We start from the raw sequence: 19,361 nt of genomic DNA on the forward strand, positions 1-19,361 counted from the left end.
TTTAATACCAAATTGCTCCATCTAACCTCACACAGAATAAAGTAAGAAAAAAAATTTACGATGGCTATTGGTTGATTCCATTATAAAAAAAATCCAATAATAATAGCTTTGATTCATATTCATTTGATTGAATGCATGGGAATATTGATCAGTACAAATTGGAAAGGACTCAAATTTTGTTTTCTTTTGTTTCAGTGCCTGCACTGTTACAGATCATTTGCTGTGAAGTCCACCCTCACTGCTCATGTCAGGACACATACAGGGGTGAAAGACTACACTTGTGTTATATGCCTCAAGCAGTTTTCTGCACCAAGTAGCTTAAATGTGCATTTAAGGTAATGGATGTAGATAATAAATTGGGGATCTGTATTTCACACATAAGCTTCTGCTTGGGGGGGGGGGGGCGCTAATTATGTTAAGATTACTAAATTATATGTACTATGTATCTGAGTAATATATGTATAATAGGTAACATACTATTAATTGGTTACTGAATATACTGCTCAAAATCAGTTTAATTAGATGTGCTACAGTATTTGGGGGGGGAGAGAGAGAGAGAGAGAGAGAGAGAGAGAGAGATTGCCTTAACGTATTGATATCAATTCATACTTTAATTCTCAAGAACTGTCTGACGTGTACATTATTTTATGGAGTGTAGGATGTCCTTTCACTTACAGAAGAGAGAGGAAATAGAATGGATATTGTGCTTCACAATGGTTTGGATTAAGCCGGAGTACACTTACTAGGGAAAAATAAAATAATGTAGGTGGGGAGGAAAAGTAACAGTCAAATGCTAGCTACTGCTTTGGAAACTTTGAAGGCTAGATGAGACAATAATGGAAGTTAAAAGTAAGGAGACTTTTTCCTCTTGTGATAAAAGTATTTTTCTCAACACTGAGCAATTTAAAATTCTTGTGCTCGTTTGGCATTAGATCGTTGCACCTGCCATCTATAGGGATGGCTCTTACAGTTGCTTCATCAATGTATCCCTCATGGACTTACTTCAAGCTTCAGCTTACAATTCATTCCTCTCAATTCTTATCAAACTCTGTACACCACCTGAAGAATAGTGAAACATTTTTAGATAGAAGTGCAAGAGTACCAATATTGATATATCACTTTTGTAAAAGAAAGAAAACTTGGTGTGTTAAATCCCAAGAGGTGTTTCGTGCAGCCCTCCATGCTAGTCTATCCAGTGCAAGTCTCATAATTGTTGCGTGACTATTACTGCCTGCTTACTGTAAGCCTTTGTGTCGCTTTACAGTTTTTACACCTTCCACCCTCCCCTGTAGTAATCAAAAGAAAATTAGGTAAAAAAAAAATCACGCAGTCACCAATTTTTTATAGTGTCGTGACTACAACTAAAAATGCCCACTGGTGGGGTGGGGGGCATTCAGGTGTCACTTTTTTATGTCTTTCTCGAGTAACCTAAAAGAAACAAGGTGAAGTTTCTAGCGAAGATGTTTCCAACTACAAAATTAAACCATATAATGCTTTTTACAAAGAAGGTTCTATTCATTTTTTCTTTAGAAATAATAGTTTCCTCATTGCAGAAGATGGAAAAATCACAGATTATTAAAAAAAAAGTGTCCTCATTTGATTGATCACTCATTAAAAGATCTGTACCTAAAGACTGGAAAGTTGCACAAGTCACACCTGTACCCAAAAAAGGAAATAGGAGTAATCTACTGAGATACAGACCCATATCAATAACATCGATTTGCAATAGGATTCTGTGAGATATACTGTGTTCAAACAGTATTAGCTTTCTCGAAGAAGACACTTTATTGACAAACAGCCAACACTGATTCAGAAAATATCATTCTTGTGAAACCCAACGAGCTCTTAATTCTCACGAAGCTATTGACGAGATGTCAAATTGATTCCATATTTTTAGATTTCCAAAAGGCTTTTGTTACTGTACTTCACAAGTGACTTCTAATCACATTGCATGCCTGTGGACTACCATCTCAGTTGTGCAACTGGATTCCTGATTTCTTGTTGAGAAGGTCACAGTTCATAGTAATTGACAGGAAGTCATCAAGTAAAACAGAAGTAATATCTTCCCCAAGGAAGTGTTATAGGCCTTCTGCTGTTCCTGAGGCAATGTGAGTAGCACTCTTAGATTGTTTGCAGATGATCCTGTCATTTACTGTCTTGTAAAGTCATCAGAGGATCAAAGCAAATTACAAAATGATTTAGACAAGATATATGTGTGCTGCAAAAAGTGGTAATTGAAGTTATCAACATGAGTACCAAAAGGAATCCGCTAAATTTCGGATACACAATAAATCACACAAATCTAAAGACTGTTGTGAATAACTTAAACTGGAATGATCACATTGATAATATTGTGGGGAAAGGGAACCAAAGACTATGATTTATTGTCAGAACACTTTTAACAAGTTTACTAAAGATAGTGTGTACGCTATGCTTGTACGTCCTCTTCTAGAGTATTGCTGTGCAGTGTGGCATCCACATTAGATAGGATCAATGTAGGATTTTGAAAAAGTTCAAAGAAGGGCAGCTCATTTTTACTATCATGAAATGTGGGAGAGTGCCATGGATATGATAATGAATTGGGGTGGCAGTCATTAAAACAAAGGCGTTTTTCATTGCGACAGGATCTTCTCGTGAAATTTCAGTCACCAACTTTCTTCTCAGAGTGTGAAAATGTTTTGTTGGCACCTAAGTACTTAGGGAGGAATGATCATCATAGCAAAATAAGAGAAGTCAGAACTTGCGCAGAAAGATTTAAATGCTTGTTTTTCCCTGAGTGCTGTTCAAGAGTGGAACAACAGAGAAATAGCTTGAAACTGGTACGATGAAACCTCTTCCAGGTACTTAATTGGGAATTGCAGAGTAATCACTATCATTTAGATGTATGGTAAAAAATTAACATTTATTGTTAAATGAAGAGGGTTAAGAACAAATATTAACGTTGGACCATGCCTAAGTGCAGTAGAGTCATATTAAGGGATAAATTGTGTCTTGGGGGTAAGACTGACTGAAGTAGAAGCATGTGAGAAGGCAAGTCACTGGATTTTGGTCATGCTGTCACCTCTATCATAGGTCTGCCAACTGAAGAGGAAGCAGGTGGTTCCTCACTCTTACCTACTCCACTACATAGCAAGAAGCAACTACAGGGCATTGTGCAGAATCTTCCGTGGTGCACCTTATGAATCACTGGTGAAACAGATTATAGACTTGTTGGGGAATCTGTTATTCCCCACACAGTGCATTAACTGTACATGGAATACAGTTATGAGTTACTAATAACAGTAACGCAAGAAACTTATATTGAAAGAATCAGTGTAAATCTCTGTATACTCTTCTACACTGCTAGGGGGAAAATTATTGTTAATTATCCTCTATGGATATGAAGCTCTCTTCCAAGTAAGGTAACTTCCCCCACCAATGAGTGCTGCTCACTTTTTAGTTTACAAACTGACATACTTCCCCACTGTCCATTCTTTTACATGAGCAAACAAAATAACTTCACTGGGCTCTTGTTGAAGAGTATCTGGTGGAGTTATTTTCATTTTATTAAATGAATACCTGTTTGCAGTTGTTATATGAGCTTAATATAAAATATATTCCTATGAACAGTGGCTTAGAAGTGTGTAATTTATGAATGTGATGATGTCAGTAATCTTTGTAGTGCTGATGGGAAAGGGATGGGATTGGTAAATGTGGCACCTTCCTGCTGTCTATCATTGACAGTGTATTGTAAAACTGTTTCATTGTGTTGTTGCCACTTGGTGGTGAATTAATGAATGACCAGAAAGAAGCTGCACATCTTTTGCCGTAGTGTTATTTATAGACTGCATGAATCTCTTCCCTTCTGGATATGCTAGCACTGGTAGAGTGGACTACACTGAGTGGAGCCATTTACAACACATGCACAGTGGTATCCTGCTAAGGGTGTGAATATATCTGATGGAATGGGACCAGTCATGTCCAAGTCTAGAAATCTTCTGTAATGCTTTGCTTGACTTCTGTTAAAATACCTTGAGTTCTGTAAGACCTAGGTAACCACCTTTTGTTGCGAAGGGAGACAATTTAAGCATGTAGGTCTTTTGGGAGAGATGAGGCTGGGATGAAAAATATTCTAGACAGTGATAGTGGAGACAATCAAATTGACAGTTATCAGATATGTATTCACAGCATGTTTTTAATTGGAACAGGCTCTTCAGTTGACAGGTCCAACTGTTAAACTTTTTTGCTGTATTAGTTCACTTAACTGCTGTAAATAGGTTCTCATTTAATAAACAGAAAATTACTCCACTATATAAACACGAGATTAGTGAAGCTACTTTCTCAATTCATGTAACAGAACTGAACAGGAAATGCTGATGAGGTATAGTCTGTCTGCAAAGTGAAAAGCGAGCTGTGCTTGTGGTGGGGAAAGTTGTGTTTCCCGGAAGAACAATACAGCTGCAGTACAGGATGACTAAGAATTAGCTTCCCCTCTAGCAACGTAGTACCATTTACAGAGCTTTATGTAGATTGTGTCCATAGCCATTTCTTGTGTTGGTTTTATATCTGTACCAGCTGACAAACCTGGCATTGTCCTGTTATTCATTTTGTCAATTTTCTATTAGAAAAGTAAACAAGAAAGAACTGTGTTTGTAGTGTACTATCGAAAAAATTTCATTTTCGTGTATTCGTGGAAACGCCATCGAAATTACGAAACAGAATCTATACTCTGGATGCCGCTACTTTGAATTTCTACAGTGCAATTTTGTAAATGTCTCTTTGGCAATGCCTCTTCATAGCTCTATAAACTGCTATTGTTTTCAACTAAAGCCATTTGCACTTTGCTTTTGAAAGCTATCAAAAGCACTGCAAGATGTCAGGGACTTACTGAAGTTGACTTGACTGTAATAGTAGTAAAGAAGAAATGTCTTAAAACTTCATGCAAAATGCATCATGTTTTTCCACGCATCTCGGTATTTATGGTGTTGTATCTTTTAAACTGTGCTTGGTACCATGATATAATTTTGTAGGTGCATTTAGGAGCATATTTGGTTATTGTCTGCAGAATTTATTGCAGATAGAGCTAGCAGCACATAAGTAATAAATTTAAATGTCAAGCATGATGCGGCACTTTTTCACTCACCTCATTTATGACATCATGTCTCCTGAACTATGATAGATAGGTGATTCTTACCCCCACAGCAATTGTTGTCTGACAGTAAGGGATATGTGCATAAATTCTGGTTGAAATTGGTTCAGGGTTTTAGGATGACACACACACACACACACACACACACACACACACACACACACACACATACCTATATCCATTTTTATAATATTTATGGATTCTATGCAATGTTAATACACTTCGTTGAAAATAAGCATCCCCCAGGCGTATCTGCACATTGCATCACCAGTGATTTACAAGGCCCATGGCAGAGGGTCAGTATAACTGTTTGAAATATGCTGTAGATGTTTCTTCTGATGTAATGAGGTAGATAAGAGTAAGGAATCGCCTGCTTGCTCTTCTGTTTGCAGACCTATGGAGGAGACGACAATCCGGCAACTTGCCTTTCCTTGCTCTTCTACTCTTCACACCTGCCCCCTCCATTCTGTTACATCCCCAGATCACAATTAATCCCATAATATGGCTCTGCTGCAATTTAGTTGTGGCACATATATTTAATATTTGTTCTTAACCCATTCATAGCTTCAGGGATGCTCTCTGCATTCTGTGCTGAGTGTTGATTGGTTGTAGTTGTGCTGTTTGCCAAATGCTGAAACCTGTGCTGAGGGATGACATTCTGGCCACTATGAAATACTTATCATCCAATTGTAAGAATGTTATTCACTTACCTAGTGACAAAGCAAGCTGGGATATTTTTACTTCCTCTCTTGTTTTGCCATCTGCGTCATTTGAATTGGTTTTTCCACTTTTAACTAATAACCATTAACATACGTGGATATAATCTGCATTTTCATAAAAGAGAAAAATTGGCATTCAGTTGTAAATATTATAACACCAGATCTAATTTTGCGCTTAGTTTTATGTATGTAATTGATCTTATAATTTATTTTGACTATTCCTACTTAGTATCCCTGTTATAGGGTGAAATCAGTAATTGTTTCGTAACTTAAATTCTGTTGTTGACTTATAAACAAATATAAATTCTATAGTAATTATAAACATTTGGAAGACAAAATAGTAGTAATCTTAAAGTATCTGTTTGGCTCTAATTGAAAACATGTTAGCAATGCTAGCCCTTAATTAGTTCCAAAGTAATTAACAGTATTGTCAAAAGTATTGTTTGCATAATGATATTTGTTAATTTCATGATTAAACAAATAATTTGGCATAACTCTTGTAGTAGAAGAAACTGTAAAAAAAAAAGAACCAATTTTTCAATGTATTCAGTTAATTTAATGAGTAAAGTTTTAATTGTAATTTCTGTTAATTTAACTTCGAACAGTGTGTAGTTTCAGCACCTATTACTGTAAGGATATAAATGAACCCGATTTTTCGTGCCGAGACAGTCAGTCCACAGCCTAGTTTCAGACGAGAAACCTGTGTTAGTTAGAACAACAATAATGCTTCAACTTAACTCTGAAATAAGTGTTACACCATTAGGCCATGCTCCATATGTACCTTTCTATTATTCAAGAGCTGTGAACTTTGTGATTAGGTTTTTACTGCTCATAAATGTTCAATAGTAAACTATTGTAGCAGTATGTTGAGGTTTGCCTGCAAACTATTAATGAGGCTTATGGAAAGTTAAAACAGTAGTGCACTGGCCATGTATAACTGTGTTGCTTCATAAAATATCAGTTTCAGTGCAATTAAAAATAGTAGGAACACAGTAAATATATAGGGAGATACATTTTTTGGTCCTTGTTAGTGGCCTGTACAAGTTGGCTTATGTAACTGTGGTCAGGATCTAACGGGCATCTGATTAAGAGGATGGATGAAATAAGAACAGATTATACATGCTGTTAAACTTTCTGATTCTCAAGCATTATTGGTAAAGGCTAATGGATACATCAGTGCCTGGGAAGACCACCAGTAAACTGAATGGACATGGCTGTCCAAGAGGATAGGAAATTAACGTCTGTTCGGGTCAAGAGATGGCTGGTAAGAGAGGCAGTGCTCTAGGCTTCACTGCCTTGTCCAGTTCGCACCGTCCCTCTCGTAACCATTACCAACCTTGTGATTGGTGGGGTGCTTCTGTTGGGACTATTCTGGATCTTTACCTTGTCACTGACGCCAAGCCAAAGTGTCACCGGGGCAGAATTGCCATTGTGAGAGTGGAGTTTACCCAGCAACACATGAACAGGGCATGGGTCAGTGTTGGCATCTGGTTGGTATCCGGTACTAGCCAACCAAGGGTCAGCCACGGCTCATGAGGAAATTTAATTACTCCCAACAAGCCACTGTATAGTGCATGGCAGAGGGCACCTTGTACCACTACCCGCCCTTTCCTTTCCTGTTCCACTTGCAAGTAGAGCGAAGGAAAAATGACTGTCTATATGCCTCAGTACAAGTCATAATTTCTCTTATATTCGTGATCCTTATGCTAAATGTAAATTGGCGGTAGTAGAATCATTCTGCAATCAGCTTCCAATGCCAGTTCTCTAAATTTTCTCAGTAGTGTTCCTTGAAAAGAATATCGCTTTTCCTTCAAAGATTCCCATTTGAGGTCAGGAAACATCACCATAACACTTATGTATTGATCAAATCTACTGGTAATAAATCTAGCAGCCCACCTGTGAGTTGCTTTCTCTTCCTTTAATCCAACCTGGTAAGGATAACAGACACTTGAGCAGTACTCAAGAAAGGGACGCACTAGTGTTGTGTGTACATCCTTCTGTACAGATGAATCACATTTTCCTAAAATTCTCCCAATAAACTGAAATTGAGCATGCACCATCCCTACTACAATCCCCACATACTCATTCCATTTCATGTCGCTTTGCAACAGTGACGTAGATATTTGGTTGATGTGACTGTGTCAAGCAGCACACTACTAATGCTGTATTCAAACATTATAGGATTGTTTTTCGTACTCGTTAGATTTTTCTACATATAGAAGTGGCTACCATTAATCACACCAACTAGAAATTTTGTCCAAGTCATCTTGCATCCTCTTTGCATCCTTATGCAATCACTCAGTGATGACATTTTCCTGTACACTTCAGCATTATCAGCAAACAGCTGCAGATTGCTGCTCAGCTCGCCTATCAGGTCATTTATGTGTAGGCGATAAGAGCGGCCATATCACACTTCCTTGGAATACTCCTGATGATACCATTCTCTGTGATGAGAAATTGCCGTCGAAGATATGGTACTGGATTCTACTACTTAAGAAGTATTTGGGCCACTCACTTACCTCAGAACCTGTCCTGTATGCTCACGTTCCTGTGTACAGTGGGGCACTGTGTCAGAATGCTTTTTTTGAAATCTGCCTGTTCCCCTTCACTCGTGGTTAATAGAATATTGTGTGAGACAAAGGCAAGCAGAGTTTCACCGAGTAATGCTTTGTAAAAGTGTGCCAATTTGTGGACAGAAGCTTTCCATCCAGGGAAATTTATTATATTCAAACTGAGAACATGCTCAAGAATTCTGCAGCAAACCAATATTAAGGATGTTGGTTCGTAACTTTGCAGGTCCGGTCTTTTATCCTTCTTATATACAGGACTCACCTGTGATTTTTTTTTTTTTTTCTTGTCTCTTGGAGCTTTGCGCTGGGGGAGAGATTCGCAATAAATGAAAATTGTGTAAGGGACTAATGCCGTAGGGTATTCTTTGTAAAATCGAATTGGGATTCCATCCAGACTAGGCAATTTATTTGTTTTCAGCACATTCAGTTGCTTCTCTATGCCAGGGATGCCTGTTACTACGTCCTCTGCAAGGGAGTTTGTGCGATGGCAAAATGATGACATGTTTGTCTGATGCACGAATGATTTCTTAAAAGTTATATTTAGAACTTCAGCTTTCTTTTTATTATTTTCTAGTGCCACACCAGACCGGCCAACAAGTGGCTGAATAGAAGCCTTTGACGCGCTTAATGATTTCACATAGGACCAGAATTTAGTCTGATACTAAGCAAGATCTTTTGCTAAAGTATGACGGTGGTAGTTGTATACGTTACACATTGAAATTTTTACAGACGTGCAAATTTGTACTAACTTTTGCCTGTCGTTATTTGTGCTTTCTCTTTTGAACTGAGAGGGCAAAAGTTTCTACTTCCTTAGCATTTTCTGAATTTTGTTATTAAACCACAGTGTATCTTTTCCATCCTTATTCCATTTAACTTGGCACGTACTTCTCCAGAGCACAAATTGCAATCCATTTAAACTTCGCCCATAATTCTATTACGTCCATCGTACTGAAACTAAACAATGTCCATTGATTGTCTAAGTGTGAGCTAACAACTGCCTATTTGCTCTTTCTAGCAAAAATATTCTCCCAACCTTCTTGATTGATTTATTAACTTTAGTAACCATCATCACTTTAATGACATTATGATTACTTGTCCCTGTCTCTATACTGACATCATCATTAAGATCAGGCCTGTTTATAGCTACAAGGTGTAAAATATTTCCATTGAGTTTGGGCTTTCAAATTAGCTGCTCAGGACAGTTTTTGGAAAACTTTTTCAATAGTACTCCACAACACTCCTGTCTGTACCCCTTGCAAATGAATCCATAGATTTCCCAGTCTATGCTCAAAGAATGGAAACTCCAGTTTGGAATATCAACAACATTGAAAAAGGATAGATTGCTACTCACCATAAAGGTTATACACGGGGATGCAGACAGCCACAATGAAAAGATAGTTTCACATTTAGCTTTCAGCCAAAGCCCTCTTCAGAAAAGAAAATATAATACACATTCCGCGCCAGCAAGTCCACCTCATGCACACATGACCATCATGTCCAGCACCTTGAACCAGATTCAAGTTGAACAGAATTTGTTCAACTTCATTGTTAGACGATGGAAACGTGATTCATGTTAAAATAAGTTTTTGAAGACCACAAGAATCTCACATGTGAAACTCACCACCGGTTATTAGTCCACGACGTCCATAAAGCAGTAAAGATAATGATGCCCAGGTTGATGCCATGTTATTTAACTTTTGGAAGTCATACCATATTGTTCTACATTGAATATGAGCTTATGAGATACTGACACATGATTTGATTCAAGATTACCTTGCAAAATAGGCTACAAAACTTTGTCATCAATGGGAAGAAATCGTAAGATGTGAAAGTAGTTTGGGAAATTTGTTAAAGTTTATGTAAAATAAATTAAATTGGTTTAAAATCAATCAGTAATAGTTTCATTGCCAGTTCAAGGATTTATATGTGCCTGTAATAATCTAATATAAACTTTACAGTTGACAGTTGAGTGATTATGCAAAGATACTGACTTTGTTTTACTGAATTGTTTATGCTGGTTTGAATTTTGTGTGTCTTTTGTATCTTAATGTTATAAAAAATATTTAATATCTGTTTTCCTCGTACAGGATGCACACAGGTAAAAAACCATTTTCATGTCATATCTGTAATAAATCATTCCGGACGTCAGGTAGTCGTAAGGCGCATATATTATCACATGAAAAAGAAGATGCAGCTAAACAGAAAAATGGTGACAACTCTAAAACTGGTTCAAATAATATGCCAGAGGTAAAATTACAGGACCCAATCATAATCACAACAACAGGTAAACACCTATATTTGTGAGACTTACGTGTCATGACTTCATTAATATATGTATATATTTTTGTAGCTATTCATAGACTAAGAATATCTGTGTAGTGAGCACAGCTTACTTCTAATGTGAGCTGCATCAAATGTAAATAGTCATGTGACACGGGTTTTTTTTTTTCATTTTTTTTCGTTTTTACAATTTCAAAATTGCCCAAGGAAGCACATCAGAATGTCACTGCAACATAATTTATTAGAACAGAGATACAGCAGTACAATAAAATTTGTTATAAAGACTAAAATGCAGTGATGGCTATCCCTTCTTTTCCTACATAAAAAACAGATAAAAAGCATTGAAATAGGAACTGTGACACAAATGCCCTTGTGTGTGTCTCTTCAAACGTTTAAGCCATTTTCATTCCAGATATTGATTGCAAATTGTTAAGATGCCTATGAGATACAGGTACAGAATCCACGGTACCCTGAACAGAGCCTGTCTGGACTAGGGATGAAAGTCATTGAAAATATACTGGGCACTTACAGGCAAACCTTGAACTGCACCATAGATGCGTAACTGAATGTCAGTAAGATAATTCCATTCTAGGCATCTGAAAGCCTCACTCCCCAAGGGGCTCATGGTTCTTTCATGAGTTCCTACAAGGCACTAACGGGGCCCTGAGGTATTGCAGCCCATTCTTCATTCCCTGTCCCCCTTCCTACCTGTCCTTGCTCCTACCCCGCTGCCCTCTCTTTCCACTCTTGTATTGTTGTTACTTATGTCAACCATTTTCATTTCATCTGGTTTCCTTTATTCCTTGTAGTTTTGTTCCCTGTTCCTTTTGGCATTTTTTTTTTCCGCCTTTGGGGATTGACCTCCGCTTCTAAATTTTCTCTCTGTAGTGTGAGCCATTTGGGGAAGAACTCCATCCCTAGCATCTGCGGTGCTTATTATCCCCCTCCCTTCATCCCCTTTTTCTTCCCCACTGTAGCCCCCCCCCCCCCCCCATCCACCCCAATAGGTCACCATCACATATGGCCAGTTTGTGAGGTAGTGAGGCTCATACATATCCATCTGGCAGCCACCTGGCAACACAGGGATCACACTTCTGATACCTGAACTGTTGCCTGCCCATGTATGCTTAGGAGTGGTTGCTTGTCATTCTGGAGATTTCGGAACTCCTGATAATGGTCACCATGCCAGATGGTCCTCACTGTGGCTGGGCAGGTCAAGGCACATGCTTTGCGTATGTCTGTCTCTGGTTTGTAATGGATCATTGAATGCGGTTTTTTTTTATTATTATTATTATTTTTATTTATTTATTTATTTATGGCACTGTGGCCTTCCTTGCCTTGGCTGTACTCTGGGAGGAGGGCCAGGCTCACCAGCTTGGGTTGAAACAGTTACTCCACTACCCAGTCTGCACTAGGACTGATGGGAACACATTCACCACCACAAAGCTGTTATTTTTTGTAGAAAATATCAAAGAAAAGTTCGATGAAGTGGAGTCTCTCAGTAAGATGCAGCCGGGTTTCCTGTTGATGAAAAATACCTCCAGTCTGCAGCCCATCATGCTTGTGCTCATCTTGGCAATGTCCCGGTGTCCACTACACCTCACCAGTCCTTGAGTATGGTTCAGCAAGACATTTTTCTTAGGGACCTCATCCTTCGAACTGATGCAGATTTCCGGGACAGTCTAGAATGACAGGCATTCATTTTGTTTGGCTTGTGCAGAGAGGTCGTAAGGACAACTGCTTCAGTACCAGCACCTTTATGTGGCTTTTGAGGGAGATACCCTCCAGGAGAAGGTCTAGGTTGTGTGTTATCCGTGTGCTGTGTGATGTGAAGCCATGTGGCCCGCCACCCAGAAGGTGCTTTGGTGCTTTCAGGGACATGTCTTCCCAGTGCATGGTGGACCCTCTGTGGCGAATGTGGACACCCACTCAATGAAGGGAACGCCTGTGTTCCACCACCTGTGTGTGTTATTTGTCACCACCATCACTCTCCGTGCTCACCGGATTGCCCAGCTTATAAGATAGAAAAGATGATCCAGAAATATAAGTCCCTTGATTGTTTATCTTAGATTGAGGCTCATCAAAAATAAAAGTGTCTTCATCCTGTGTCCATGACTTCTATATTTGCCTCTGTTATGTCCTTTCCCCTCCTCCCTCACCCTTTCTCTGTTCCCATCCCCCTATCCTGTTCCCCTCCCCTGTAGTTCCCATGCCCTTACCTCCAGGTGTCCCTCCTGGGACCCCTCACCGCAGTGTCTCTGTCAGGAGACCTGCTACCACAACTTGGCCACAGGACGTGGTCATCCACTCTCTTTTGGTTCTGGATTATACAGAAGCCTGCTTTCCCTCCATGCTTTACGCTCCTTGACCTATGGATGAGAAGAAGAAGAAGAAGAAGAAGAAGAAGAAGAAGAAGAAGAAGAAGAAACATAAGTCCCATGATAAGGCCCCCTGGTGCCCCCGAATGTGCCATCTCCCCCCTTGCAACCTGAGTCTGATCTCTTATTATTGATGTCACCCTGTCCTAGTTGGTGGTGGGTAGTGATCCAATGGCATGTTGGCTCCAGCCCGTTCGCCTCCCATTTGGATACCCACTCTGTGCTTACTCAGTGGAATTGTAATGGATGCTACTGTTACCGCCTGGAGTTGCAAACCCTTATTGCCTTTCATTCAGCAGCTTGTGTTGTTCTCCAGGAACCTCATTTTACTGATGATGCTCACTTAATGACCCTGCGTGGGTTCTGTGCTTTCTGCCAGAACTGGGTTGGCTCTTTGAGGGCTTCCAGTAGTGTTCGCACCTTGATCAGTATAGATATTGTTAGTACATGGACCCCTCTTCATACCAGATTGGAAGCAGTTGCCATCAGGATCCACTTGGACTCTGCAGTCATGGTTTGCAATCTGTATCACCCTCTTGAGAGGCCTGGGGGTCCTCATTGACCAGTTTCTTGCGAACCAAGACCTGTGCCTTCTTAGTGATGTTCCCCTACTCATTTCAGTACTAACAAGGCACTTTCTGTGACATTTCACTCTCATCTCCTCCACTTCTTCCTTGCTTCCCCTCCTCCTTTCTATCCATCCTTGCTTGCACTGGACAGTACATGAAGACATCCGTGATAGTGACCACTCCCTGTTGATTCCTTCATTCCGTTCCCACTTCCTGATGACAGGGTTTCCTGGCTGTGCTTTTCCATCAAGCTGATTGGCCTCTGTATACCTGTCAGGTTGAGTTCACACCTTCTTTGTCAGGTTGTAATGATGAAGTCGTCTGTGATCTGTTTTAGAAAATATTCTGCACTGCCAGCATTGCCTTTTCCCACTTGACATGCCCTGTTCGCTGTCAGCCAGTTTTGTGGTGGATCATGGCCATTGCCACTGCTATCGGCCTTCATTGTTGCGCTTTGCAACATATTATGTGCCACCCTTCCTCTGCCGGTCTTAAACATCTTCACGCAAAGCCCATTACTTAATCATACAGAACAAGCGAGTGTGTTGGGAATGCTATGTCTCATATAGGCTCTTCTGTCCCTTCATCACGAGTGTGGACTACACTCTGCACCCTCCAAGATTGTCAGTGGAAGCTTTCCACATAGCCTTTGTACAGATCTGTCAGTTCTGCTGGAACATCTCGTGGCCCATTTTGCAATGACATCTGTGTCAGCTTCCTATCCAGCCACCTTCTTCCTCCAGAAACAGCAGGCTGAAGCTTCCCTCTTAACATTTTATCCCTTGTCAGGCAGAATCCTACAATGAACCTTTTACTGAATGGGAGCTGCTTCTGGCCCTCACCTCTTCCCACAATTCAGCTCTTGGCCCTGATTCCAGCCATATCCAATTGCTTCAACAACTCAGTCCTCTACAATCACAATATCTCCTCCGAGTGATTAACTGTATTTATCTCCAAGGCATTTTCCCCTCTCAATGGAGGGAGAGGGTTGTGGTTCCTGCTCGTAAGCCTGTCAAGGATCCATCATCCTTTGATAGTTACTGGCCTGGCCAATGCCCCGTGCAAGTTATTAAAATGGATGGTAGCTCGTTGACTCAGTTGGGTCCTTGAATCGTGGGCCTTTTATCTCCTTACCAGTGCAGCTTTTGGGAGGGACAGTCTCCTGTCAATCATCTGCTTCAGTTGGAAACCACAGTTCGGCAGGGCTTCTCTCAGCACCGTCATCGTGTCACAGATTTCTTCGAAGGTGACTTTAATGTACCCTCAGTATGTTGGCAAAGTGTAAATCAGGAACTACGAATAAAACATCATCCAAAATTGTCCTAAATGCATTCTCTGAAAATTATTTCAAGCAGTTAGTTCATGAACCTAAGTGAATAGTAAACGGTTGTGAAAAAACACTTGACCTGCTACCAACAATAATCCTGAGCTAATAACTAGCATCAAAACGGATCCAGGGATTAGTGAACACAGGGTTGTTGTAGTGAAATTGATTATTGTAGCCCACACTCCAAAGATAAACAAAAAATATACCTATTCGAAAAACCATATAAAAATTTACTTGATGTCTTCCTGAGAAACAATCTCCACTCCTTCCAAATTAACAATGTAGGTGTAGACTAGATGCGGCTTGAATTCAGAGAAATATTTTTGACAGTAATTGAGAGATTTATACCAAATAAATTAACAAACGGTGGAGCTGTTCCCCCTTAGTACACAAAACTGGTCAGAACACTGTTGCAGAAACAAATAAAAAAGAATGCCAAATTTAAATGAACACAAAATCTCCAAGATTAGTGATCTTTTACAAAAGCTCGAAATTTAGCACAGACTTCAATGCAAGATGCTTATAATAATTTCCACAATGAAACTTCGTTTTGAAACCTGGCAGAAAATGTAAAGAGTTTCTGGTTACATGTAAATTGTGCTAGCAGCCAGACACAATCAGTGCATTCTCTGCATGATAGAAATGGAAATACTATCGAAGACAGTGTTGCCAAAGCAGAGTTATGAAAACATCCCCCAGGCTGTGGCTAAGCCATGTCTCCGCAATATCCTTTCTTTTGGGAGTGCTAGTTCTGCAAGGTTCGCAGGAGAGCTTCTGTAAGGTTTGGAAGGTAGGGGACGAGGTACTGGCAGAAGTAAAGCTGTGGGGACGGGGTGTGAGTCGTGCTTGGGTAGCTCAGTTGGTAGAGCACTTGCCTGCGAAAGGCATAGGTCCCGAGTTTGAGTCTCGGTCCGGCACACAGTTTTAATCTGCCAGGAAGTTTCAGAGTTACTAAACACTGCTTTCTGAAATTTGTTCATGAAAGAAGACGAAGCAAGTATCCCAGAAATCGAATCAAGAACAGCTGCCAACATAAGTAATATAGAAGTAGATACCCTCGGAGGAGTGAAGCAAATTAAATCATTTAATAGAAGCAAGCCTACCAGTCCAGACTGTATAAGAATTAGGTTCCTCTCAGAATATGCTGATGCTATAGCTCATATACAGTCACTCACTCAATGAAAGATCCGTACCCAAAGTCTGGGAAGTTGCTCAGGTCACACCAATATTCAAGAAAGGTAGCAGGAGTAATCTACTAAATTATAGTTCCATATCATTAACATCGATATGCAGCAGGATTCTGGAACATGTATAGTGTTCGAACATTATGAATTACATCGAAGAAAGCGGTCTATTACACACAGTCAACATGGGTTTAGAAAACATCGTTCTTGTGAAACACAACTAACTCCTTACTCACACATTTATTGAGAGCTATTGACAAGGGATGTCAAATTGATTCTGTATTTTAAGATTTCTAGAAGGCTTTTGATACTGTTCTACACAAGTGGCTTGTAGTGAAATTGTGTGTTTATGGAATATTGTCTCAGTTATGTGACTGGATTCATCATTTCCTGTCAGGAAGGTCACAGTTCACAGTAATTGATGGAAAGTCATAGAGTAAAACAAAAGTGATTTCTGGCATTCCCTAAGGTATTTTTATAGATCCTCTGCTGTTCCTTATCTGTATAAATCTTTTAAAGGCGATCTGACCATCCATATATCAGGTTGTATGCAGATGATGCTGTTGTTTATTGTCTATGAAAATAATCAGAATATCAAAACAAATTCCAAAACGATATAGAAAATGTATATCTTTGGTGAGAAAATTGACAGTTGACTCTAAATAATGAAAAGTGTGAAGTCATCCACATGAGTGCTAAACGAGATCCATTAAACTTCAGTTTACATGATAAATCAATCAAATCTGAAGGCCGTAAATTCAATTAAATACGTAGGAATTACAATTATGATCAACTTAAATTTGGAAGAACACAAACAAAATGTTGTGGGGAACGTAAACCAAAGACTTTGTTTTATCATCAGAACACTTAGAAAATGTAACAGACCTACTAAAGAGACTGTCTGGACTATGCTTGTCTGTCCTCTTTTTGGAGTACTGCTGTATGATCTGGGATCTTTTCCAGATAGAACTAACAGAAAATGTTGAGAAAGTTCAAAGAAGAGCAGCACGTTTTTTATTATCAGGAAATAGGGTAGAGAGTGTCATGGACATGATACAGGAGTTGGGGCGGACATAATTAAAACAAAGTAGTTTTTAGTTGTGGTAGGATGTTCTCACGAAATTTGGCACCAGCTTTCTCCTCCGAAAATGAAAATATTTTGTTGGTGCTGACCTACACATGGAGAAAAGATCATCGTAGTAAAATAAGGGAAATCAGAGCTCGCATTGGAAGATATAGGGGTTCATTTTTTTCGAGCAATGTTAGAGATTGGAATAATAGATAATTATTGTGAAGGTGGTTCGATAACCCTATGCAGGCACTTAAGTGTGATTTGCAGAATATCAATGTAGATGTAGAATAATGTAGATGTAGATCTTCATAAGGCCTGTGACGCGGCTTGGCACCATCATATCCTCCTTACGCTCCATGAGTGGGATCTTCGTGCCCCCTCCCAGTTTTTATTTGCCAGTTCTTTCTTTTTTTCAAAATTTTGAAACATAAAATACATAACTAGAATACAATATTTTCAAAAGGTGGGCATAAAGTACATCCCTCCCCCTTGGTATTGCAAGGGTTAATTTAAAAATGTGTCTGATATTGTTAGGAATTACACCTATATCAGTAACAGACATAAAATTGTGTAACATCATTCTGACAAAACAACATACAGGCAGGATAGGAAACATAATGGTGCTTACAAACACTAAGTTGACACTGTTAACTGACACATAGATAATAAGTAAAAGTAAAACACACACGTTTATCATAAAAATTCACAGTAAATGCCTTGGATGAAGCTGCTGTCACAGTGCCTTCGTGTTTAAAACGCACGTCACTGAGACATTGGCCCAGTGGTTGAGTAAGTCCAGTTAAATGAGAATTTGAATTGGAGTAAGACATTTTTTTAGTAAAAATGTATCATTTGGTTGGAATGGGAAGAGGGGGGGGAGGGGGGCTACACATTCCAGATGTGTGTTATCTATGAGGTGCCAGCACATTCTCAGCTTATAAAATGGCAACATTGCACTGTTTTAAAGCCCTGGAACTCTTCAGCTTTGGTTTCCTTGCTGCATGCATACCAGTGGCGGTGTTAAAGGACCCCACCAGGTTACCAAACCGTCCAGCGACTGTATGTACTAGTAAAAGATATGTTGTCAGAGTAAATACAGAACACTAAACAACAGTGTGCCTTAAACAAAACACTGAAAAAACTCCTTTTCAGATGGGCCTATAGCGTCCATTAGATCAGTGAATGACTTACTATTTCGTGCCGCATAAAACAGGAAAATATTTAATATGTCATTCACAATGAAGAAAATTTCTGTATAGAAACAGGAGGTTACTGTCTCCAGGCACTTGGGCCTGATTGCATCTGATGTTGACGTGAGCAGTAATTAGCTCTGGTGGTGGTGGTGGTGGTGGTGGTGGTGGTGGTGGTGGTGGTGGTAAGAAGAAGGTATGGGGTAGGGGGGGGGGTGAGGGATGGGTGTGGGGTAAGGTGCTTGTCCTGCCTATGGGAGTGTGCAGAAATGGGGTGCACAGGAGAGGACTGCTAGGTGAAGCATTGGGAGGCTGTACCATCTGGGAAGGAAGGAGGGAGGGGAGGGGAGGGGAGTGGTGGGGGAAAGAGTTTGACACTATAATAACAAAAACAATAAATAAGATCACTACTTGTTTCCCTAGCAATAATTTAAGGGGTGTTCTTACGTTCCTATGTAGCCACGCCCTTGTAAATCACAACATATTTGGAGTAAACAGCATACTTTACACCAGTTACTGAGACAATGGTAAACATTTAATAACAGGCTGTTGACATCCTTCAATCATAAACTCGTGATATCAGACAGTATCACTGGTCAGAACCAACGAGCTGTATTGGACCATGCGCTTCACCCAAATTGTGTCATCTTTTGTTAAGAGTGCCTCATTACATCTGCAACACTGTGACCTTGCTGTGCCCTTGAGTGATTTATGTAGTGTCTATCTACGTATTTGAAAAGAACAGTAAAATTCTACTTTGAGAACACTTTAGATTTAAACAGAAGTCTCTCACAAACTTAAACCACATGTAAATATGTTAGGATTATCTCTTAACTATTGTACCTTTTCCATGGCATTTAGTGAAAAGCTAGGGTATTGTTTTATGAAGGAACAAAGTTTAACACTTCGTGTCCTATCATTACCTTTAAATTTCTGTCTGATAT

At 39.6% G+C, this 19,361-nt stretch overlaps 1 protein-coding gene across 2 annotated transcripts in view; it reads left to right on the forward strand.

The window, feature by feature from the left end:
• LOC126170109 (zinc finger protein 236-like) overlaps positions 1-19,361 on the forward strand; it is a 224,136-nt gene that overhangs the window by 91,539 nt on the left and 113,236 nt on the right. For both annotated transcript variants that reach the window (XM_049920698.1, XM_049920697.1), the window contains exons 14-15: positions 196-335; positions 10,505-10,701. In XM_049920698.1, coding sequence (XP_049776655.1) covers positions 196-335; positions 10,505-10,701 — 337 coding nt within the window. The remainder of the gene's footprint in view (positions 1-195; positions 336-10,504; positions 10,702-19,361) is intronic.

Source organism: Schistocerca cancellata, chromosome 1 (genome assembly GCF_023864275.1).
Source record: "Schistocerca cancellata isolate TAMUIC-IGC-003103 chromosome 1, iqSchCanc2.1, whole genome shotgun sequence".
Classification (NCBI taxonomy): Eukaryota; Metazoa; Arthropoda; class Insecta; order Orthoptera; family Acrididae; genus Schistocerca; species Schistocerca cancellata.